This window comes from Biomphalaria glabrata, chromosome 12, assembly GCF_947242115.1.
Source record: "Biomphalaria glabrata chromosome 12, xgBioGlab47.1, whole genome shotgun sequence".
NCBI classification, from domain to species: Eukaryota; Metazoa; Mollusca; class Gastropoda; family Planorbidae; genus Biomphalaria; species Biomphalaria glabrata.
This window is the reverse complement of record NC_074722.1, coordinates 10,511,558-10,537,366: the sequence shown is the minus strand read 5'-3', so window position 1 is coordinate 10,537,366 and position 25,809 is coordinate 10,511,558. Positions and strand designations below refer to the sequence as shown.

General features: G+C 38.0%; 1 protein-coding gene across 1 annotated transcript; it reads right to left on the bottom strand.

The window, feature by feature from the left end:
- Positions 1–991: 991 nt before the first annotated feature.
- On the bottom strand, positions 992–25,767 carry LOC106070258 (xylan 1,4-beta-xylosidase-like). Its single transcript, XM_056006949.1, has 14 exons — positions 25,377–25,767; positions 25,159–25,264; positions 23,503–23,662; positions 22,479–22,545; positions 20,346–20,449; positions 19,909–20,000; positions 17,148–17,374; positions 16,129–16,382; positions 14,597–14,822; positions 9,935–10,024; positions 8,524–8,735; positions 4,761–4,961; positions 3,566–3,737; positions 992–1,591 (listed from the first exon to the last, which is right to left on the bottom strand). The coding sequence occupies exons 1-14, from the start codon at positions 25,642–25,644 to the stop codon at positions 1,476–1,478; spliced, it is 2,295 nt and encodes a 764-aa protein (XP_055862924.1). The 5' UTR covers positions 25,645–25,767; the 3' UTR covers positions 992–1,475.
- Between the last annotated feature and the right edge of the window lie 42 nt (positions 25,768–25,809).

Genomic DNA, 25,809 nt, shown 5'->3' with positions numbered 1-25,809 from the left:
GTCTTTTTAAATTCGAACTTTTTAAAAATTTTCCCTAGGGGGAAGGGAAGTTGAGTTTTGTTACGATTTTTTAGGGGAGGGATGTTAAAATATTTCCGGCCTTAAGTAATATTCGAACGTTCCCTGTTCTTATTGACGGTCGTTGATTTGTAGCACTAAACTGGTGGTAGACAACTAAACTGCTGTATCTTAACAAATAAAACTTCAAATAACTCGAATAAATTCTTTGTGAACAATAGTAAATAGAATTTTTATTATAATCTAGACAAAATAATAATAATAATAATAATAATAATCTTTATTATCCGTAAGGAAATTTGTCTTACAATTTGTGCATTACACCAAACAAAAAACATTATAACTATAAGAAACCAAAGTGTACATTCACACCAGACTCACTCATAATTTACATGTGACAAAGTTTATACCAGATTGTTCAAGTTGATAATGATCAAAGAAATGTACTAGACTATGGTAGTAATACTTTTCTAACAAAATCTAACTCACGACATTGTGACTACAATAACACAACATTTTTAGTCTCACGTGCTGGAGTCGTCTGTCCTAACTCAAACCAATGACGACAACGCCACCTATCTTGCATTCTTCACAACCAAACACTAGCATCTTCCCACGTCACCAGAGAAAAATAAAACGCACACACATGCACGCACACACACACACACACGTACACACACGCTCACACGGCATAACACATATGACCGTAACAATACATTTATTTTAGGAACAGCCGTAAACAACGCTGTAAAACAAACAAAATTCGAGTATTAGCCACATACAAGTTTAGGTATTATATTTTAGACTTTGTTACAATGTTTGACAAACGGAGACAGACCTCGAGTAACAATGGAAATGTGTGATTGGTACGTCTTGTTACTTTCAGAAACTACTATCTATTGGTCCACTGTGATGTTGGATACATATATTATAGGCGAACAAATAACAGGAACTGTTTCATTCCTCAAGAAGAAATCACTAAAAGATTGGATTCACACAATATACACACAATACAATTCATATTTTCAGTTCTAGATGGAAGTAGACTTTATTAATTTGAAGTAAGAAACTATTTTTGATTGACACCACTTATTAGTTTACCTTGTTTAATTACCCTTACTAAAATTAGCTTCTCTAACATCATAAAAGAAACTTTTTTTTTTGCTATTTATAGTACTATGGGAAATTTATGTGGTTATTTTTAGTACTGTGAGAAATGTATTGTAGCTTTCTCGAAACATGTTATAAATTTTATTTAAACATCTCATGAGACCTTGACGCGTACATTACATGTTACCTGGCTTTTTTCTCGTATCATTACATATGTACATGCATTTATTAATGTATACACTTGTGTTTCACTTGAACACATGATAATGATTAATTAATACTTCCGGCTGACTATATGGCAATCCTATAAACGTCAAAAAGATTACTGCTGCGATTCTTTTTATAGATCAAATCTTGTCCATGTAAACAGTTGAGTAGATTTCAAAAGAATCGTCAATAACGTTGGATGGAACAGATTTCTTCTGGAAAGGCTGCTGGCCTCCACAATATATGTTCATTATTCCTAGATACACAAGAAAGGTAAAGAAAGAAAAAAAGAAATTGTATCAAATAAAAACTTTATTTTTCATTGAATAAATATCGAAAACGTAAAAAATTCTTTGAAATGTACCAACGCGAAAGTCTAGCCAGAAATAGTTCTGTGAGTTTTAGCTTAGTTCGTGTTTTAATTATGGCTGACAAATGTTATTGGTCCTTTTGTTTCCATGTTTCTTAATTAATTAAGAACAGACACGCGTTTCTGATCAATCTTATCAAAATAATTTTTGTTTCATAATTCATTCAAATGGCCAAGCTTTGACTTCTTTTTCTTCTTCTCCGTTTTCATTATCATTTTGGAGGATTCAGAAAACTAGTCTCATATCTAAGATAAACTACGCAGGAGTTTCCAGATCACATTTTGGATAGAATGAGAAAAAAACAACTAAAGCAGTTTTCAGCTAAATTAAAATTGGAAATCAGTTTTTCTACTATATGGGGTATATCTTATTCTGGTTTCTCGATAAAGTATGCAACTGTGAAGGACATTGAAGGTATTGTCTTGTGACACTCCACAAGGGCATGCTTCGCTAGTCCCAATTTTCTGATACCGGAACAAGTGTTGTTTCCTGTTATCAGAGCCAGCCTAAGGCACTGCAACCTATGCGGCCGCATTGGGCCCCGTACTTTCATGGGCCCCGGGCTAACGCTAGTTGTAAATTATTAATTAAACCATTTTAACTTATAACAGGGTTTCCATGGCCTCCTGATTTTCTAGGAGTTCCTGGAAATCTGAAATTGCAAAGTATACGAAAACAGGGTCACGAAAATCTCCTGAAATTATTACATTATCCAGAAAACTCAAATAATGTCTTTAAAAATAGACAAAATTGTCATTTTGGGGTGCCATTAAATATGGAAAACGCCAATCCTAATCGCTTTAAAAAAAAGGAATTGTCTACTTTCATTTAATAAAAATACTAAGGCGAATTTTAACCAAAACAAGAAGTTCCAATACTTATTTACTTTACATTATTTACTTTAAAAGTCACTGGCATATAAATATAGATCTAAATTAATCTAAATCTATCTGTATCTCTTATACAAAATCAAAAGCGATATTTTGCTAGTCGATAGTAAATCTGAAAGGCAGATGTCAATGTTTTTCGGCTTTTTCGAACTTTTAGTTGGAAAATTATCGTCTATTGTAGATGGCTCGTAATTTAATTTGACAGTAATTTTTGCACTTAGTAAAGTATGAATAAAATGCAATGACGAATTTATTTTTAAACAAAAATTATCAATTTTCACTTATTATCCTTTTCCCTACCCAGACTAGGCTCCGCGCAATCCGTTTCGCATAGGGCCCTGCAATTTGAAGGACCGGCGCTGCCTGCTATGTCCTGTTCGGATGCAAAACTTTTTTCGTTCATCATGTCTGGCTATCTTGCAGTATACATCATTCCTTTTTTAAAATTAGATCTGGTCCATTTCTGTTTTCTACTATTTCCTCTATTATAGTTTTCCCTCACTATCATATAAAGAGGAATTTCGGATTGCTTGATTACTTACCCATGTCCCATATCTGTTGGCCAGTATGTCAGATTTTTCATTACCTTTGACTTCTAAAATGATTTTCTTATTTCAATAGAAACTATTCATGTATCAGCGTTTGTTTTTTTTCGAGTGCCAGTGTAGTTTAAAGATAGCGTAAATCTGCGTAAGCAAGGCTTTCAGTATTATAATTGAACATGTTTTAGATTGGAACCTTGTTCGTGATGCTTCTGTAAATTAATAAACATTAATCTCACATGATCATTGAATGCAGAAATGTTTAGGGGGGAAAGGTCAAACTTTTACCTAGTTCAAAAAAAATTGTTGAATTAAATATTAAGGGGGAAAAAAGCATAAATTTAGAATCAACGATTGCGCACACACAAAAAATGTAGTGGCTATATAGACCATACTTCTGTATTGTTATAATTATTTTCTTAATTACCTGCTTGTATGACCCACTGGCCATTGTCCCAAAACGTCCACGATTCCCATGAGACATTGAAGGACAAGTGAATCTGGACGCCGACCTTGACATTGACCCGGTTGAAGTAGACCAACTGTCTTTGAGGAACTGGTAAGGACTGGTTTTGCCAGGAAATATAACATTGAACGACCTGGAGGAATGGAAATAGATAAAAATAATAATTAATGAAGTTTCTGTACTTGCCACTTTTCAAGTACATGAATCTTCATCTTATAGTCAGCACTGGGCTCCAAAACATCATCTTATAGTCAGCACTGGGCTCCAAAACATCATCTTATAGTCAGCACTGGGCTCCAAAACATCATCTTATAGTCAGCACTGGGCTCCAAAACATCATCTTATAGTCAGCACTGGGCTCCAAAACATCATCTTATAGTCAGCACTGGGCTCCAAAACATCATCTTATAGTCAGTACTGGGCTCCAAAACATCATCTTATAGTCAGCACTGGGCTCCAAAACATCATCTTATAGTCAGTACTGGACTCTAAAACATCATCTTATAGTCAGTACTGGGCTCCAAAACATCATCTTATAGTCAGTACTGGGCTCCAAAACATCATCTTATAGTCAGCACTGGGCTCCAAAACATCATCTTATAGTCAGTACTGGGCTCCAAAACATCATCTTATAGTCAGCACTGGGCTCCAAAACATCATCTTATAGTCAGCACTGGGCTCCAAAACATCATCTTATAGTCAGCACTGGGCTCCAAAACATCATCTTATAGTCAGTACTGGGATCCAGATCATCGTCTTATAGTCAGTACTGGGCTCCAGATCATCGTCTTATAGTCAGCACTGGGCTCCAAAACATTGTCTTTTAGTCAGTACTGGGCTCCAAAACATCATCTTATAGTCAGCACTGGGCTCCAAAACATCATCTTATAGTCAGTACTGGGCTCCAAAACATCATCTTAAACTGAGGCCGCATAGGTTGTAGTGGCCCAAGGCCGGCCCTGCAAAAGAACTCTTTTTTTTCTAAGATACATTATTAATAAAACTTTTCTAAAACTGATTGGGCGGCATTCTTCATTTAAAAAAAAAAAAAAAGCCAAGGTAAAAAAAAAATTACTTTAATAAAATAGTACTATATTGTCCCTCATTTTCTTTATTGAATCTAGATTTTCAAACGAGATTTTTAACTCTACTTTACCTCATCCGAATCAACTGGCCCCTGATTGGTGAAGAAAAGGCCAACTTCCACGTCCGCTTTGGGTTGTGTGTATGATACAACAGCCAGCAAATCATAAGTGAAGTTGGAGTAAGACAGTCCATAGCCAAAGGGGTAAAGAGGGTCGCTGAGCATGTAACGATAGGTGCGTCCCTCCATGGAGTAGTTGACCATCGGTGGCAACTGAAAAGATAACATTAACATTATTTTTTTTAAAAGATGCGGTTACTAATACAAGAAAATGGTTCATCTTTACCGCGTTAATTTTAAACATATTAGAACAAAAAAACAAGCAAAATTTTAAAAAATATTTAAAATAAACAAAGTAAAAGGGGAAGAACTCGGTACTTAAAACTATTTCTACCAATAATGTACAGGTTATTTAATGGGCGTAGCCAGGGGGGGGGTTTTGGGGTTCAAACCCCCCCCCGAAATGAAATCCCCCCCCGAAGGGGGGGGGGAGTCGGAATTTAATGACTGATTTTTTGCTTTGATTTTGTTTATTTTAGGTGAGTTTTTAATACTAAACCATCACTTGCCCCAGCATAACCAAAGGGGTTTTGAGTTTAAAACCCCCTAACAGGGGGTTCTGAGTTTAAAACTCCCTACCAGGAGGGTTCGAGTTTAAAAACCCCTACCAGGGGGTTCGAGTTTATAACCCCTACCAGAGGGGTTCGAGTTTAAAAACCCCTACCAGGGGTTTTGAGTTTAAAACCCCCTACCGGGGGTTCTGAGTTTTAAACCCTCTACCTGGGGTTTTTGCAGCTAACTCCCCCTCTTCTATAAAACAAAACAAAAAAAATGCAAACGAAAATCCCCTAATTCCAAGAGCACAGTTAAGGAAGATTTTGATTTTAAAACCCCCTCTAAAATTTACGATAAACCCCCTCATCAATATAAAAAAAAGCTAATTACACACTCAAAATGTTATGAGCGTAGCTAAATGGGTGTTGACTCAGATTTGAGTTTAAACCCCACTTCAGCGGGGTTTGAAGGTAAAAAAAATACCTCTTTAATAATAAAACAAAGCAAATTATACATTCAAAATGTTATGAGTGTAGTCAAAGGGGTTTTGAGTTTAAACTCCCCTCCAGTGGAGTTTGAAGCTAAAAAGTACATCTTCAATATAAATAAAAGCAAATTACTCACTCTAAAATATACGAGCGTAGCCAAAGGGGTTTTGAGTTTAAACCCCCCGCCAGGGGGGTTTGAGGATAAAAAATACATCTTCAGTGTAAGAAAAAAAGCAAATTACGGACTCAAAATGCTATGAGCGTTGCCAAAAGGGGTTTTGAGTTTAAACCCCCATTCAGAGGGGTTTGATGCTAAAAATACCTCTTCAATATAAAAAAAAAGGAAATTACACACTAAAATTATTTGAGCGTAGCCAATTTTGAGTTTAAACCCCTCTTCTACAGATGGCTTTTTTTTTTAAGTTTAAAACCCTTCCAGATGGTTTTGAGTTTAAGATCCCCCTACAGGGCATTTTTAGGTGGAAAACCCCCAGCAGATGATTTTGACGATAAAACTTCTCTTTTCGATATAAAATCAAAAGCAAACTACAGTCACTTAATTCCAAGAGCGTATTCAAGAGAGGTTACACATTTTTACCAGTGGCAGGGCTCCATTAATAAACTGCAGTGAATAGTCATCTGCCAAAATTGAAAAACACAAAATGTGGCTCAACAAAGATGGCTAAGACAGATTTTAGGAGTCAGTTATAGAGATCGGGTCTAAATCAAGTAAATCCTATGCCGAACTGGGAGTCGATCCATTAGTAAGATTGTGAGAGAGCGATGCATGAGGTTTGCTGGACATGTTCTTCGACAAAATAAATTACGCATAAGAAGAGTTGCAATGATATCCTAGTACAACTTGACGCCACTCATTCATTGAGGTCCTCATGGCAGGTGGGAAGAGGCTTCAGACATTATCAGTGACAGATTTTTATGGAAACAGCTTGACGTCAAATGCTCCGAACGGCACATTAGGTTTTTGAAATAAAATTTTTTAATAGCAGGAAAATGCAGTGTAGATACCTCAGAATATGCATTTTGTTGGTTTTCAATACCAGAAATAGTGCTTGGCGGCGGGGCTTCGCCCCGCGCTGGGGGAGCTGGTAGCGCTCCCCCCAGACCCCCTTGCTATTAATGGCGGGGAATCTACAATTTTATGGAAACAGCTTAACAGCAAATGCGCCGAACGGCGCGGGAGGGTCTAAGTCAGTAAGAATATCACATTAGGTTTTTGAAATAAAACTTTTTAATAGCAGGAAAATGCACTGTAGATACCTCAGAATATGCATTTTGTTGGTTTTCAATATCAGAAATAGTGCTTGGCGGCGGGGCTTCGCCCCGCGCTGGCGAAGCTCCTAGCGCTCCCCCAGACCCCATTGCTAATAGGCTAATGTCGGGGAATCTACAATTTTTCCACTAACTCATGGAAGAACCTATTCTAGGTCACAATAAACGTCTTCCGAAAGAATGAAGGGTCAGAATGTAATAAAAATTATGTACACACACACATAAATACATATAATTTTTTTTCGCGGAGGGGGGAGGGGAAGAGAGAAAAAAATCCTCCCCCCCAAACCCCCCCCGAAAAAAAGTCCTGGCTACGCCCATGGGTTATTTCCCTTATTCAATGTCAAACCAAATAATTAATTACCAATAACGAATTGACTAATTGTTTTTTGTTGTTGTTTTTTTAGTGATTCGGGTTTTGTTAGGCACAATAAATAATTGTATCAACTTGATCGGAGAATGCGTGAGGGAGAAAGAGCTTTAACATTTATTTAAGGGGACTTCACCCAACAAATTTAGCCATATCTCTGAATATTGAAGTATTAGTTTCCCTTGTTGCTATTAAACTAAATAATTAATTACCAGAAATTAATTGTCTAATTGGTCTTATTTTTTTTATTGATTCATGTCTTGTCTATGTCAATGAATAATTGTGCGAAGTTTCAGCTTGATCGGAGATTGGATGTGGGAGAAATAACGTGTAAACACTTTTAACCAGACAGACAGAGTGAGTTGATATAAGCTTTGTTAAAATGGTGTCAGAAAAGTTTTTTTTTATCCCTTCAAGATATCTGCTTCCTTCTATGGGTATCAGACTTCAGAAACGACAATGATAACGTCCTTGTTCAAATTTCCTGCATAAGGGCTGGGGGGGTGGGGATAGTGGCGGGCAGACTTTGATCACTGTCACGACAGCCTGAAGAGAATACGACACGACCTGACATCCGTTTTATCTCATGGATAATTTGGTAACCATAGTACTTCAACGATTTACTTTGACTGACACAAAATGTAGCATAACACATTAGAGCTGAGAAGTTTTTAAAATGTCTTCCGAGTTCTCAGAAAAATCACAGCTATTACTATGTGCTCTACCAGTTTGCCAAAAAAAAATCTTTTTTACAAAGCTTATATCAACTCACTCTGTCTGTCTGGTAAAATTGTTGTACATGTCATTTATACCACTTCCTCTTCTAGAATTAAAATAGAACTTTACATCATTATTCCTTGCCCCTAACAAAAATTTAATTAATAAAAAGTTAACCAATTAATTAATTAATCAATAGTAATTAATAAATTTGGCCTGATAACAAAAGAGAAATTAATCCTATAGTATTGAGAGATATGTTATAATTGTTACATCCTTCATTTTAGATAGGTTTTGTTGTTTTAGTCAACTTTGTGAATAACATCAAGTTGGGTGGATAGCAATATGAATATACCTGCCAGCCGTATTTGGGCCATGTTATTGGCAATCTTCCGGCAGGAGAATAATTACCGCCCTTGTTAATCAGCACATTGACCAGAGCATCGCCTGTGGCTTGGGCCGGAAAGAAACATTCCAATATGGCATCCACCTGCTCGGACTCGTCTGCGAACGTCACGTTGAGAGGACCAGCATTGAAAAGAAGTAAAATGACCCGGGCATTACCACCTGAAAGTGAACAGAAGCTGATTATCATACTATCACGGTCTGATGACTGTTGATTCTAATGTCTGTTTTGTTGCAGAATCTCTAATCTAGGTGGGGTTTTTTTTAAAGCGCGAAACGGTCATCTCCCTTTTATCTTGGAATTGGCAGACGATCCAATGAAAAAAAAGGATTAATTGAACCCCAAGTGTCATAGTAAAAATATGCTTGATGCAATAGTCCTATAGAGACCTTAAACCCATTAAGTCATTGCTAAATTGGGTCATTCATGAAACTATAATCACACTAAAATAGAAAGCAATGCACTTACATGAATTTGTCCTAGGGTATAAATTAAGAAATTAGATTTTTTTTTCTTATATAATACAAACGTTACTTCAAAAAAAGAAGATGATTACGTCCTACGCGTCATGCATTTAGTCATGCATATTAACCAATGACTTAAATTCTGCCAAGTCACTGGTTTTCCTGGCTAGCTCAGGCAGCCCATTCCATGCTCTATTAGCACTAGGGAAGAAGGAGTATTTGTACAAATTTGTCCTAGCATATGGAACGAGAAATGTGCCTTTATCTTTGTGTCTTTCAGAGTATTTTATTAAATTTTGTTTTTGTATTTGAAGATTATGGTTCAGTGTTTTATGTATAATTGCTACTTTACTTTTGAGTCTTCTGTCCTGAAGGCTTTCTAAATGTAGTGATTTTACTAAAGGTGTAATTCTAGTCAAATGTGAATATTCGTTTGTTATGAATCTCACTGCTCTATTTTGTGTCTGTTCCAGTTTCTTAATGTTTTCTTGAGTTGAGGGGTCCCAAACGGAGGATGCATATTCTATTATTGGCCTAACCAAGGTTAAATAACATTTTTGTTTCATGTTCTTATTGATTTATAGAAATTTCTTTTAATAAACCCTAATGCTTTGTTTGATTTTTTAATAGTTTCATCAATATGTGGATTCCATGACGGTTTTTCATTTATTATAACACCTAGGTATTTTGCGTTTTTAGTCTGTGTTACTGGTTTGCCATGAATAAGATAAGTGGAATTAATTTGTTTTAGTTTTTTTGTTACTCTTAACAACTGACATTTTTCTTTTTCATTTTTCCCTTTATCTCTTTCTGCGATCTATAAGTGAGAAGTCAACTAAGACAGTTACAAATACAAATATTTTAAACTAGAGCAAGTTAAAAAAACAAAAACTCACTGTATTTTAACACGTCTAGTATCAGATCTTTTTGGTGGCCGGGTAACTCTAAATTGGGGCGGTCATGACCTTCAGCCTCAACGGCTGTTCCTATAGCAGTTTAAAATGGAGAAAAGAAAAAGGAAAATATGATATAATTTAGAAGTACTAAATCCACATTTAGATTAGATATAGATCTAGTAGTTTACTAATGTTGTTGTTGTTGTTGTTTTCAGATTGTAGACATTGTGTCTTCAGGTTAGAAGAATATGCAAATCTTAACAAAAGACTATCAAAAGGCATTCCAAAACTAAATTATGGTTAATTATATTCTTTTACACTTTCAACCATTGAGGTTCCCTCCTTAATTATTTAATGAGGTACTTCTTCTTCTTCTTGAAATTGTCAGGTAGAGTTGAGCCTTCGGCTCTTGGTACTCCAGGCCAGCAAAAGTGAACAAGAGCTCCCTTTCACCGGCCTGTATGAGAACAGTCTGGCGGGGTGTCAGACCCGCGACCAGAGACCGCGTGCACAGGGACCCCTGCCATTTTCCTTTTCTATACCAGGCTAACCGTGCAGGACACGCCATTAATGTAACGGTCCCTTGAGGAACGGCGTCTGGATTGTGACAAGGTTGGGTCCGCCCAGTGCAATGAGGATGCTCTCGAACCCCCTTAGGCACCCCCACAGGAGTCTTGTTTTGCTACCCTTTAGCCTAATCGTTTCCTCCTACGATTGTTTCCACCCAGGCGCCACTATAGGGCAGGGTATCAAGCCCGGTTAATGAGGTACAAAAATAATAGCAACTAGTCGGCCCACGGCGTATGCAACCTATACGACCGCAGTGGGCCCCGAACTTTTCATAGAACCTGCGCTAATTTTAGGTGTAAATTATTAAATTAAACCATTTTATAACTTATAACAGATTTCCCGCGGCTTCCTGATTTACCAGGAGCTCATGGAAATCTCCTGAAATAGCGAATTATACGAAAAAGTCCTGGAAATCTCCGGAAATTATGAAAATCTTTTGAAAACTCATACCAATCTGCTGAAATATATCGACAAAAATTGACATTTTGGGGTGTCATTCAATATGGAAAACGCCTATCCTACGCGCGATAACAAAAAACGGCATTATGCAATACCCGTAATTGTAGAATCTGGTGGAAGAAGCTTCTCGCGCCTCAAACTAATGACAGTGAATGATCTCATCTAATGAGGTGCTAGTTTGAATACGTGCATGAATCTCATTTTGCTTTGTCTGCAATATTAGTGACAAAATATGTAGGTCAAACTGGATCTGAATAGCCACGTGAAATATTCTTCCTTAGTCTTCATACTTGAAGACAATGCCACAAATAATCTATTGGTATTTTTTTTTAAATCATAACACACACATTCTTGCACAGGTTAGGTCTATGGAATCGTAACTAAGGATGAATAACTCTTCTCTGTTTAAAATCAAATAAATCACTGGCTCTCACTAGCCTTATGTTCATTGCAATAAGTAATAGAGGAGCGTGCAATAAAGTTTTTCTAAAATCAGTTTATCCATTACATCCAATGAGATGTGTGACTGAGAGGCCAAACCCGCTTGGCTACGCCTTGGCCACCTAACAAGGAGGTGTGGTCTTGGCTATCTAACAAGAAGGTGTGGTCTTGGCTACCTAACAAGGAGGTGTGGTCTTGGCTACGCCTTGGCCACCTAACAAGGAGGTGTGGTCTTGGCTATCTAACAAGAAGGTGTTGTCTTGGCTACCTAACAAGAAGGTGTTGTCTTGGCTACCTAACAAGGAGGTGTGGTCTTGGCCACCTAACAAGAAGGTGTTGTCTTGGCTACCTAACAAGAAGGTGTTGTCTTGGCTACCTAACAAGGAGGTGTGGTCTTGGCTATCTAACAAGAAGGTGTTGTCTTGGCTACCTAACAAGGAGGTGTGGTCTTGGCTACGCCTTGGCCACCTAACAAGGAGGTGTGGTCTTGGCTACCTAACAAGAAGGTGTTGTCTTGGCTACCTAACAAGAAGGTGTGGTCTTGGCTACCTAACAAGGAGGTGTTGTCTTGGCTACCTAACAAGAAGGTGTTGTCTTGGCTATCTAACAAGAAGGTGTTGTCTTGGCTACCTAACAAGAAGGTGTGGTCTTGGCTACCTAACAAGGAGGTGTGGTCTTGGCTACCTAACAAGAAGGTGTTGTCTTGGCTACCTAACAAGGAGGTGTGGTCTTGGCTATCTAACAAGAAGGTGTTGTCTTGGCTACCTAACAAGGAGGTGTGGTCTTGGCTACGCCTTGGCCACCTAACAAGGAGGTGTGGTCTTGGCTATCTAACAAGAAGGTGTTGTCTTGGCCACCTAACAAGAAGGTGTTGTCTTGGCTACCTAACAAGAAGGTGTTGTCTTGGCTACCTAACAAGGAGGTGTGGTCTTGGCTACGCCTTGGCCACCTAACAAGGAGGTGTGGTCTTGGCTACCTAACAAGAAGGTGTTGTCTTGGCTACCTAACAAGAAGGTGTTGTCTTGGCTACCTAACAAGGAGGTGTGGTCTTGGCTATCTAACAAGAAGGTGTTGTCTTGGCTACCTAACAAGGAGGTGTGGTCTTGGCTACGCCTTGGCCACCTAACAAGGAGGTGTGGTCTTGGCTACCTAACAAGGAGGTGTTGTCTTGGCTACCTAACAAGAAGGTGTGGTCTTGGCTACGCCTTGGCCACCTAACAAGGAGGTGTGGTCTTGGCTACCTAACAAGGAGGTGTGGTCTTGGCTACCTAACAAGGAGGTGTTGTCTTGGCTACCTAACAAGAAGGTGTGGTCTTGGCTACGCCTTGGCCACCTAACAAGGAGGTGTGGTCTTGGCTACCTAACAAGAAGGTGTTGTCTTGGCTACCTAACAAGAAGGTGTTGTCTTGGCTACCTAACAAGAAGGTGTGGTCTTGGCTACGCCTTGGCTACCTAACAAGGAGGTGTGGTCTTGGCTACCTAACAAGAAGGTGTTGTCTTGGCTACCTAACAAGAAGGTGTTGTCTTGGCTACCTAACAAGAAGGTGTGGTCTTGGCTACGCCTTGGCTACCTAACAAGGAGGTGTGGTCTTGGCTACCTAACAAGAAGGTGTTGTCTTGGCTACCTAACAAGAAGGTGTGGTCTTGGCTACCTAACAAGAAGGTGTTGTCTTGGCTACCTAACAAGAAGGTGTTGTCTTGGCTACCTAACAAGGAGGTGTGGTCTTGGCTACGCCTTGGCCACCTAACAAGGAGGTGTGGTCTTGGCTACCTAACAAGAAGGTGTTGTCTTGGCTACCTAACAAGGAGGTGTGGTCTTGGCTACGCCTTGGCCACCTAACAAGGAGGTGTGGTCTTGGCTACCTAACAAGAAGGTGTTGTCTTGGCTACCTAACAAGAAGGTGTTGTCTTGGCTACCTAACAAGGAGGTGTGGTCTTGGCTATCTAACAAGAAGGTGTTGTCTTGGCTACCTAACAAGAAGGTGTGGTCTTGGCTACGCCTTGGCCACCTAACAAGGAGGTGTGGTCTTGGCTACCTAACAAGAAGGTGTTGTCTTGGCTACCTAACAAGAAGGTGTTGTCTTGGCTACCTAACAAGGAGGTGTGGTCTTGGCTACCTAACAAGAAGGTGTTGTCTTGGCTACCTAACAAGGAGGTGTGGTCTTGGCTACGCCTTGGCCACCTAACAAGGAGGTGTGGTCTTGGCTATCTAACAAGAAGGTGTTGTCTTGGCTACCTAACAAGAAGGTGTGGTCTTGGCTACCTAACAAGAAGGTGTTGTCTTGGCTACCTAACAAGAAGGTGTGGTCTTGGCTACGCCTTGGCCACCTAACAAGGAGGTGTGGTCTTGGCTACCTAACAAGGAGGTGTGGTCTTGGCTACGCCTTGGCCACCTAACAAGGAGGTGTGGTCTTGGCTACCTAACAAGAAGGTGTTGTCTTGGCTACCTAACAAGAAGGTGTTGTCTTGGCTACCTAACAAGGAGGTGTGGTCTTGGCTACGCCTTGGCCACCTAACAAGGAGGTGTGGTCTTGGCTATCTAACAAGAAGGTGTTGTCTTGGCTACCTAACAAGAAGGTGTGGTCTTGGCTACCTAACAAGGAGGTGTGGTCTTGGCTACCTAACAAGAAGGTGTTGTCTTGGCTACCTAACAAGGAGGTGTGGTCTTGGCTATTTAACAAGAAGGTGTTGTCTTGGCTACCTAACAAGAAGGTGTTGTCTTGGCTACCTAACAAGGAGGTGTGGTCTTGGCTATCTAACAAGAAGGTGTTGTCTTGGCCACCTAACAAGGAGGTGTGGTCTTGGCTACGCCTTGGCCACCTAACAAGGAGGTGTGGTCTTGGCTATCTAACAAGAAGGTGTTGTCTTGGCTACCTAACAAGAAGGTGTTGTCTTGGCCACCTAACAAGGAGGTGTGGTCTTGGCTACCTAACAAGAAGGTGTTGTCTTGGCTACCTAACAAGAAGGTGTTGTCTTGGCTACCTAATAAGAAGGCTTAAGTTAATCCGACTCGAGGAGAGTTGTGCTTACTGAGCGCCTAAAGGCAGCACGGAAACCTACTCCCAGATACCCCCTCCCCCCCCCAAACTGGTCCACAAATGAGATTTGACAATAACGCGCTGAGCTTTTAAAAACTTAATCTAATGTTTACATTTAATATAAGCCTAGGTACACCTGTCCAAGAAGACTAACCCGTTCCTAGTGCTACAAAAATTAAATCTGCTCCAGCTACGACCTCTGGAATGACCTGAGGATCGTATGACGTGCACTGTGTTCCGTCCAGACAAGCTGCTTGATACTTAATCCCTGGGAACAAAGTCTGCAAGCCTTGCAGGGGCGTCTTGGTGAAGCTGCGGTCTTGCAGTGGCGTATAATCTCCGAAGATCTGACTGTAGTTGTGAGCCATGGGGCCAACAATCTGAAGGTAGGTTCAACATTTCATTACATTCTAATAGGTTTTTAACAAGGACCTACAATCTAAAATTAGAATTCAACATTAAATTTTAACATTTCTAATAGGTTTTAACAAGGACCTACAACCTGAAGTTGTATCATTTCGAATATTTTTTTATCTAAAACTTTCAATCTGAACTTAGGATCTTAGGCTTAATAGTAGGTTTTAACATTTGATAGGTTTTTAACAGACGATCAGGTCAACACAGCCGCCTCCACAGCAAACTAAAAGAACTATAGGCAGATTAATTGATCAAGCTTGCGAACTGACAGACAAGTTTCCAGGACTATGGTTTAAATTATTTAATACTGTCATGTTGAGATGCATGACCATAACCTCCTTTTTTTTTAACTCTTTCTCTCCGTAATTATTTACCACATTCTGATGGAATCAACGTTTGTATCGTCGGTTAGGAGAGAAAGAGTTAATGCCTTCAGTTCTGGTAGTGAAATAAAAAACGATAAGTAAAACAAAAAATGAAGTGAAATGGTCTTGCTGCTATTGCATCACTGTTATGGATTGTGTGTGTGTGTTCCTATGGTGACGGTGGGAAGACGTTAGCGATTGGTTGTGTATGATGCAACGTAGGTGGCATTGTCTTAGTAAAGGCAGACGACTCCAGAGCGTGAAACTGAAAGGTTGTGTTATAGTAGTAAGTTTGATTTTGTTTTAAAATATTATCATTAAGTCTACTACATTTGTTTGATTTCATATCCGCTAGATTTTTTGTGTCCATATTATAAATAAAGTTATATTTAGCATTGTTCACAAGTAAGTTATCAAGTTATTTGAAGTTTTATTAATTAAGATACAACGGTTTAGTTGCCTATCAGCAGTTTGGTGCTACGACCTGTAACAACAATCACTTAGTTACTTGTTACTATGTAATGCAGGGCCGGCCTTACAAATTGCGTGTCCCGTGGATGCTTGAGAGTCCCCTCTTCTAATACTCTGCACTATAACAACTATTAATTAGATCATTAATTAGATCATTAATTAGGTGATTAAAAGAACATTTATTATGCAACATGAACAGGAAGCAACTCAAATGCAATAGGAGCCAGTGGGTTAATTTAAGATATGTCACTCGTTTGATAAACTAAATACTTTAATCCTTCAATTTCTACATCTTTATGGGCCTGTGACAAGAGCCATGGCTGATATATATATAGATGCTAAATTGTGGGGTCCCTGTCAAGCGCGGGGCCCAATTTAGAGCAATCGGTCTAATCAGTCTAAGCCGGCCCCTGAGGTAACGTCTTCGACTTACAGCGACTGTTTTAAATGCGTCTGCATTGAATGGTAAAACATGGTTTTGGTTCTTCAGCAAGACAAATGATTTAGAAGCAGCTTCAATGGCCAGTGCCTGATGCTCTGGTGTCTCCACATCGGCATTGGACAACTTGGTGTATGTGTTGTTCTCTGGAGGATCAAACTCGCCGAGCCTCATCCGTGTGTAGAAAAGGGGTTTAACTCTTTCCCTGACAAGATCTTCCGATAACTTCCCTTGCATTACTGCATCGACTAAATGGTAAAAAAAAAAACAAGCAAAAGAAAGAAAAAATACTTTAAAAAAAAAAAAAAAAAAAAAACTTATATTATATGTAGTAGTATCAATTCGTTTAGATCAGTCATGCAGTTAAATGTGTAATAGATCTAGACTAATAATAATAAACCCGTGCGATTAGAAATATCTTTGCAATTGTTTTTGTTTAGCGCAAGTTTATACTTTTGGTTTTCTCAATACGCTATGATCCTATCACCTGTTTGGACCAGTTGGAAAAGGGTAGGATATCTGGGGGATTGCATTTTAAATGTAGGCCTCTTTATATATAAAAAAATAACATACTTTTCTTTCTACAAACAATAAGGTGGACTATTTCAATTTATACCACATTATCAGTAAAAAAAAATCTCTTTCCCTTGCGTTAGCTACAAAAACAAAATAAATAATTACCAATAGTTAACTAATCGGCTTAACAAAAATTATCGATTCTTGTGTTGTCTGGTAAAAGAAATAATTGTGCAAAATTTCAGCTTGATCAGAGATTGGGTGTGGGAGAAATAACGTGAACAAACTTTTTACCAGACAGACAGAGTGAGTTGATATAAGCTTTTGAAGGGCGAAAATTACGTTTAAAAATGAACACCAGAAGTAATCTATACATTAAGTTACTAATAAGAATGTGCAATTGTTTTATATTCATACCATCACCGAGATATCCAGGCCATGTATATATTTTTTCGAAGTATTCCTGGAAACTGGTTGGACGTTTACTTATTACTCACCAATGGATAAATAAACTGGCTGAAGAAGGTTAGGTGAAAGTTCAAGGTTGCATCCAGCATTCACACAAGCTGCTGCAGCGTCCACGCTGTTGTTGAGGTAGTGATGTTTGCTAATGATGTTCTCCAGCGCTTCCTCGTCGCTGACAACATAGCCTGTGAAGTTCCACTCATTGCGGAGTATCTCAGTCAACAGCTTGCCATTGGCGCAGGCTGGAACGCCGTTGATTCTTGGAAAGTAAGAACATAGAAATAAAAACGATCTAAAAATGGATCTTTTTTTTTTTAAAGAACAATACTTTGTGCAGAATGGTGTAGGCCATGTGGTGGTGTCTTGTATTTGTAGTATTGCATCTTTTTGAGTGTATGTAGCAGTAGGAAGGAAGAAAGTATTTGACAAATCCTTTATCCTTTATTAACAGAATGGAGTGGAGAGTCAGTGACATTCTAATCGTCAAGGTGATCTATATGTTGCTGTCTTCAACTGTCTACTTGCCATGTGTAACCTCTTTCTCTTTTTTTTTTCTCTCTTTCTGTCCCTTTCTCTCTCTTTTTCACTGTCTTTCTCTCTCTCTCTTTCTCTCTCTCTCTTTCACTCTCTTTCACTGTCTCTTTCTATCTCTTTCACTCTCTCTTTCACTTTCTATTTCTTTCTCTTTTTCTTTCTCTCTTTCACTCTCTTTCTCTATCTCTTTCTTTCTTTCATTGTTTCTCTCAGCTGGGTAGCTCATCTAAATTAAGAAATACAGCAACTTAATACTTAACAAGAATCTTTATATGTAATTCTCTACGTCGCCCAACCATGCGGAACACCACGCACGCACACCGACTCTCTAACCCTCCTCCCGATGTAAACACACTATGATTGGACAGGCTACACGAGGCTCCATATGGGGGGGATATTAAATATAGTAACATACAATAATAAATTAGCATCTTAAGCCCTTGAATTCACTCTTAAAATAGTATCTAGACTCTAGATGTAGATCTAAATATATGTAGGCCTACAAGCAAATGTTTTTATTAAAAAAATAGATAGCTCCATTTCATGCTTCATTCATACCATTTTTACATTCACGCTTTCGCTTTCTTTTAACATTATTATTTTATTTAATTGTTTTCAAAACACTCTCAGTGACTATATCGACAGTGATACGCAAATTAAGATCCGCGGGTCGCGGGTAAAATATGGCTAGTTACATGTTTTTCATATTCGCTCAAAATGGAAGATTATTATATCTGAGCCCAAACTTCGGCATGTACAAGACGACAAACCAGAGCGCTTACCACAAGACCAGGCTTTGTGTGGTTATTTTGTGAATTATATTTGTGTTTAGTTGTTTAGGGTACCTATCTTTTTTTGTATTTCTATAATGTTTTGAAGAAAAAAATCAGCGCCATGAATAAAAAAAAGTCTTTTAAATGTTTGTTGATTGAATTGAAATGAAATTCTTTTGGAAATTGGAAACTCGGTGGCTGAGTGGTAATGCGTTTGGCTTCCAAATCGAGGGAAAACTGGGATTTTAAATTACACCCTTGAGCCCATCCACTAGTTGGAGAAAGCAAAAGCGGTTGTCGTTGTGTTGACCACATGACATTCTCGTTAATCGTCGGCCACAAAAAAAAAATAGATGGCCCCAAATGAAATAGAAAAATTAAAAACAGCGAAAAAAAAAAAGAAATTTATTAAAAACGGAGTTTAATTCAACAATAACATTGGGCACAAGTTTCGCTATTATTTTCTAAAATACTTGTTATGAGTCATGTGCGAGGCCTCTACCAATCGTAGACCCTAGGGAAGTGCCTAGTTTACCTATGCCTAAGTCAGGCCCTGACTAAAAAAAACAGAACTTGACCATTAGCAACACAATGAGGGAAACATGGGAGTAACTGATTATTACAAAAGCTATTTTCTTCAATGATGACGTACGTGTGACTAAATATTGCAGAGAAGCTTACACTCAAGGACCTAATTCTTTCTAACAGCAATAAAGAAACATTTTTAACAGCATTAAAGAAAATTTTTTTATAACAGCATCGAAGAAACAGTTTTTTTTTTTAATAACAGCATTAAAGAAACAGTTTTTTATAACAGCATTAAAGAAACAGTTTTTTATAACAGCATTAAAGAAACAGTTTTTTATAACAGCATTAAAGAAACAGTTTTTTTTATAACAGCATTAAAGAAACAGTTTTTTTAACAGCATTAAAGAAACAGTTTTTTATAACAGCATTAAAGAAACAGTTTTTTTTATAACAGCATTAAAGAAACAGTTTTTTTATAACAGCATTAAAGAAACAGTTTTTTATAACAGCATTAAAGAAACAGTTTTTTTAACAGCATTTAAGAAACAGTTTTTTTTATAACAGCATTAAAGAAACAGTTTTTTTAACAGCATTAAAGAAACAGTTTTTTATAACAGCATTAAAGAAACAGTTTTTTTATAACAGCATTAAAGAAACAGTTTTTTTATAACAGCATTAAAGAAACAGTTTTTTATAACAGCATTAAAGAAACAGTTTTTTTAACAGCATTTAAGAAACAGTTTTTTATAACAGCATTAAAGAAACAGTTTTTTATAACAGCATTAAAGAAACAGTTTTTTTATAACAGCATTATTAAAGAAACAGTTTTTTTTTTTATAACAGCATTAAAGAAACAGTTTTTATAACAACGTCTACTATTTTATTTTAAAAAAATGTTTTTATTGAGTTTGAGCTACATCTCAAAGGAACCTGAAACACATATTTGCAAATGTCTAACCTGTTGTAGCTACACATGACACTAAATGTCCCAGCTCTCACACACTGTCTGAATGCAGGCAGGAATGTCATTCTCCAGTCACGTTCTGACACCTAAGAGAAAGTTACAAAAAGAGTTTATAGTGAGACTCCCCATCAACGATACGTGCACAGTAGCAGAGAAAAGACTTAGCCTCCAAACCTAGAAGCATGCGCTCGCTTCCTGGTGTAAATGGGTACTTGACATTCTATCTTATAAAATACAGACGATACAACAAAAGAGAAGATAATTCCGCCCTGTCGAGACCAATAGTCATAGAAGGCCTGAAAGCAGATGGTCATTTTATTTGTCCTCTATGACTGTCCTCTGTGACTGCCATTCTGTTTTAGATGTTTCAAGGCTATCAAGTAAAAACAAGAAAATCAAGTACATTACAACAACAAAAAATCAATCTCTACCTGAGCGTCGAATGAGAACCTGGAGGAAGGAATATCCTCAGGTCCCCCATGAACATCAAAGTGTTTACAGCCACCTGTTGCTTGCACGAATCTGGAATCATTGCCTGTAAACAGAACAATGCATTTGAATGTTGTCAGAAATGGTTAACACCTTTATTTTTTTAATCATTCCTCCTATTTGGATAAATTAATTTTTGAACGTTATAATTGGTCCAAATATAATTATCATGCGCCTTTTTATTTTCAGCGCAGCATCAGCGGGAATTCCCGCACTCGACTCAAAGGTTTAAAGAGTTAAACAAATGAAAAGACGTACTTTTTACGCACTGTCATAATAAAGGCCTAAAGCTCCAGTCAACAGTAATTTGTAGAAATATAAGCATTACTGTTAATAGAGAAAAGCTTGATTTTGCAAAGCTTAATGGAAAGATTTCTTGCAATAAAAAAGCATTATAAAAAATGACTATTCCATAGGCTATTGGATAAGGTATACTTCCTTAAGGAATAATTTATTTTCTTTTATGTTACTTGTTTGTGGTTTTCTTACAAATCATTTTTTTTTAATTATACAACTTAAATGTTTAGTTACCATGGGCGTAGCCAGGGGGGGGGTTCTTGGGGTTCAACCCCCCCCCCCCGAAATGAAATCCCCCCCCCTGCGGGGGGGGGGACGGAATTAAGTGACTGATATTTGCTTTCATTTTGTTTATTTTAGGTGAGATTTTAATACTAAATCATCACTTACCACAGCACAGCCGAGGCAGTTTTGAGTTAAAAACCCTCTACCAGGGGGTTTTGAGTTTAAATCCCCCTACTAGGGGGTTTTGAGATTTAAAAAAAACCCTATCAGGGGGTTTTGAGATACAAATCCCCCTACCAGAGGTTTTTGCAGTTAAATCCCCCTCTTCTATAAAACAAAACAAAAAAATGCAAACAACAATCCCCAAATTCCAAAAGCACAGTTGAGGAAGATTTTGATTTTAAACCCCCCTCCAAAATTTACGATAAACCCCATCTTCAATAAAAAAAAAAAGCAATTTACACACTATAAAATCTATGAGCGTAGCCAAAGGGGTTTTGAGTTTAAATCATCCTCCTCCCGATGGCTTTTTCTTTAAAGTTTAAAACCCCTCCAGATGGTTTTGAGTTTAAAAACCTCTCTCTTCAATATTATTTTAAAGCAAACTACAGTCACCAAATTCTAAGATCGTAGATAAATGGGGTTTTGAATTAAAAACAAAACAAAAAAAACTCCAGAGATTTCTTAGTTTAAAACCCCTCAACAGATGATTTGACGAAAAAACTTTCCTTTTCGATATAAAATCTAAAGCGAAATACAGGCATGTAATTCCAAGAGCGTAGTCAAGAAAGGTTACAAATTTCTACCAGTGGCTTGGGCTCCATTAATAAAGTGTGAATAGTCTTCTGCCGAAATTGAAAATCATTAAATGTGTCTCAACAAAGATGGCAAAGACAGATTTTAGGAGTCAGTCAAAGAGATCGGGTCTAAATCAAAGAAATCATATGCCGAACTGGGAGTCGAATCCTTAGTACGGTTGTGACAGAGCGTCGCATGAGGTTTTGCGGGACATGTTCTCACACAAAATGAATTACGCAAAAAAAAGAGTTGCGGAAACAGCTTGCCGGAAAATGCGCCGAACGGCGCGAGAGGGACTAAGTCAGTAAGAATAGCACATTAGGTTTTTGAAATAAAACTTTTTAATAGCAAGATAATGCACTGTAGATACCTCAGAATATGCATTTTGTTGGCTTTCAATACCAGAAATAGTGCTCGGCGGCGGGGCTTCGCCCGCGCTGGGGGAGCGCTGCGAACTCCCCCAGACCCCCTTGCTAGCAAGGGCGGGGAGTCTAAAATAAACAATAAACGTCTTCCGAAAGGGTCAGAATGTAATAAAGATTAATTATGTACACACACACACACACACATATATATATATATATATATATATATATATATATATATATATATATATATATATATATATATATAATTTTTTTTCCCAATCCCCCCCCCCAAAACCCTCCCCGAAAAAAAATCCTGGCTACGCCCATGTTAGTTACTGTATGTTTACAATGAGACTTGGTATATGTGTTACTTGTAGGCCTATTTACCTTGTAAACCATTGATATAACTCTCTGCTAGTTTGCCATTCATAAAAGGATCCTCGCCATATGTCTCCTGGTAATATAATAATAAAAGTAATAATAATAATAATAGAAATAATTTGCTAAGCACAAACGAAAATGAATAAGAATTTTCATTAAAAAAAGATGGGCATCGCCCATGTCTTAAGGTGTGCACAATGAGTCAAATCACTAAATTTAGAGACAGTTCATCAGGACTGAGACTGAAAAGTAAAGTAGCAATAACGCTCAAAACACTGAAACTAAAGTTTACAAATACAAAACCAAAAAACCTAATAAAATACAGAAAGGCAAAAAGATATGGCACATTTCTTATTCTTCTTTTCTTTTCTTTTTTTTTTTCTGTTTTCCCCTTTCAGACCTTACGATCTATAGGGCAGATGGTGTTAGGCTCATCTGTTTCTTTGGCCAACGGTTAACGAGCAGGGTGTCATGTGGCCAGCACAACGACCAACCACCATTATTTTCTCCTAACTAAAGTCAGGTACCCATTAGAGCTGGGTGGACTCAGGGGCACCCTAAAAATTCAAAACTCAGTTTTCATCGAGATTCGAACCCAGGCCCCCAGGTTCAGAACCCAAACGCTTAACCACACATCTACCGCGCCCCTCTTATTCCTATGCTAGGGCTAATTCGTACAAATGCTTCTTCTTTCCTTGTACCTTTAGAACATTGAATCGGTTGCCTGAATCAGCCAGGAAAACCAACGACTTAGCATGGTTAACATGCACGACATGCACGACTATATTGACACATGAAATGCGTAGGACGTAATTATCTTCTCTTTTGAAGTAACGTCTGTCATTTATAAAATAAGAAGATTTGACTTTCGTGTTTTGTCTTTAGTGTTGCTATTGCATGTACATGAAGTGTTCTTGTGGTTAATTTAAAAAACAAACACATTGCGTCAAAGTACATCGCGTTCATTAGACGACTACCACAGATTTGTGGAGCTCTGCTCATTTCCAAAAGTAAATAAGGGAAGCGTTACCTGAATTCTGCCCCAACGAGAATCTCGCACAATATTGATGACAGGACTAAAACAGCTAGCTCCTGTGCGGCTTGAGTAGTTCCCTGCCTTGACGTAATCATTGTGCTTCCCTCGGACTTCCTTTCCAATTGCTGAGGCAACATCATACAGCAGCTGAGGGCTATAGACATAACATTAAAGTGTAGCGAGAGAACTTTTGTATTAAGTCTACATCATACAGCAGCTGAGGGCTATAGACATAGCATTAAAGTGTAGCGAGAGAACTTTTGCATTAAGTCTACATCATACAGCAGCTGAGGGCTATAGACATAACATTAAAGTGTAGCGAGAGAACTTTTGTATTAAGTCTACATCATACAGCAGCTGAGGGCTATAGACATAACATTAAAGTGTAGCGAGAGAACTTTTGTATTAAGTCTACATCATACAGCAGCTGAGGGCTATAGACATAGCATTAAAGTGTAGCGAGAGAACTTTTGCATTAAGTCTACATCATACAGCAGCTGAGGGCTATGGGCATAGCATTAAAGTGTAGCGAGAGAACTTTTGCATTAAGTCTACATTATACAGCAGTTAGGGACATAGCATTAAAGTGTAGCGAGAGATAACTTTTGCTTTAAGTCTACATTATACAACAGTTATAGACATAGCATTAAAGTGTAGCGAGAGAACTTTTGCATTAAGTCTACCTTATACAGCAGCTGAGGGCTATGGGCATAGTATTAAAGAAACAAAATTCATCGTAGTCCCTTAAACAGTTTCCACTGAGGAATTTTCTGGTGATGTGGCAGGTCTGCAGCAGTACTGCCTTCTGACAGGCAACGAGGATGTTCCTAGGAATGTTAAGGGCCTTGAAGGTATCTGGGAGGTCAGTTGTTACTATCCCCTCGGTTGATATACCAATGGGGTATATTGTTATTTTGAATAATTTCCATAGACACTTAATCTCCAAGCCTAGGTTCCCATATTTTCTTTGTTAGAATAAAAGGTCGAAAATGATTGAAATGTGAAATTAAGATGAAACTCTAGGCCATTAGTAAAGTTATTAGTATAGTTCCATGGTATAGTTCCATGCATAGTCATAACCTTTTAGTGCTTTTAAGATACGAAAATCCAGCACAGATTTAGATATTTAGAGTCAAGACCGGAATCTTGAATCTCTACATTCAGAGGTTAAGAAGCAGAGAGAAAAAAATCGCCAGATGTTTAAAGAGCTTTTTTTTTTTAAAAAGGATAGTAGGGATCAGTAGATTAGTCAGTAGGAGCTTGAGTCCAATGCTGAGCCAGAACTAAACAATCCTGATGCCCTGCAGAGTTCTAAAACTAAATTTAGACTTGGGCCTCTGTACTCATTTTTTAATTCAGTGTTTCCCAAACTGTGTTCCGCGGGATCCTAGTAGGCGTGGGTGGATGTTTCACAAACTATTGGAATCATTTACTAGTAAACCACCACGTGAATTAACCTCTCTATAATAAAATTTTAAAAATATGTTCCGCTAAATATTTAGAATGTGCGAAGTGTTGCGTTAAGAAAAAGGTTTGGGGAACACTGCTTTAATATATTTTAAAGATTTAGATTCAAAGGCCCAAGAAATGCACTTTCACTTTGTGGAGCTTGCAGCTTAGTAACAGTAAATAATAATGTTAAGACCCTACCTAAAGGTGGCGGCTAGTCCAATGGCTTGTGGGAATGCTGTGGCGTTACCCGAAGCTTTGGCATCCCCTCGTAGACATTCAGTATCCCAGTTGTAAGGACCTATACCTAGACGAATGTAATTATGTCTCCTTTTAAACGCGTGGGAAAAAATGTGACAAAATATTCAGATATATATATATTATCCTTTTTTTTTTTTAGAAGTCGATGTAAAACTAACCTAGTCTTGGTATGGGAGGCGCCGGTCCTCCATAAATTCCAGCACCGCCTCTGGCCATCTGAAGTTGTATTTCATCTAGAGATAGCCTTGACACGAGGTCATCGACCCTGACATTCCATGGCAGGCTTGTATTTTGAAAAGGAAAGTTGTTCACATGGTTCATCCTAATCCCCATTGACTGATATCTGAGTGAAAATTGAGATCCTCCTACGACTGACCAGTGGATGTGCACAACAATGGCTAGTGTAGCCACTTGTATTGCCTCCATATTAAAGTCTTGGACAATAGGATTCAATAAATTCTCGACACTGTGTTGTCTACCCTTGCAGAATATTCAAGAAAATGCCAAGCCAACACCAAAACAAAATAATAGCCAAACAGTTTTAAAAGAATACTCTAATGAAATCATTTGATTGGCGGGTGAATGTGATGA

What these genes read in the sequence shown, in the direction of transcription:
- LOC106070258 (XM_056006949.1), bottom strand. Translation starts at nt 25,644, where the DNA reads ATGGAGGCAATACAAGTGGCTACACTAGCCATTGTTGTGCACATCCAC. An exon ending in GGTTCTCATTCGACGCTCAG is followed by an intron (nt 20,001 to 20,345) that starts GTAGAGATTGAT and finishes ACTTTCTCTTAG; the next exon opens with GTGTCAGAACGTGACTGGAG. An exon ending in GCCAGTTTATTTATCCATTG is followed by an intron (nt 16,383 to 17,147) that starts GTGAGTAATAAG and finishes TTTACCATTTAG; the next exon opens with TCGATGCAGTAATGCAAGGG.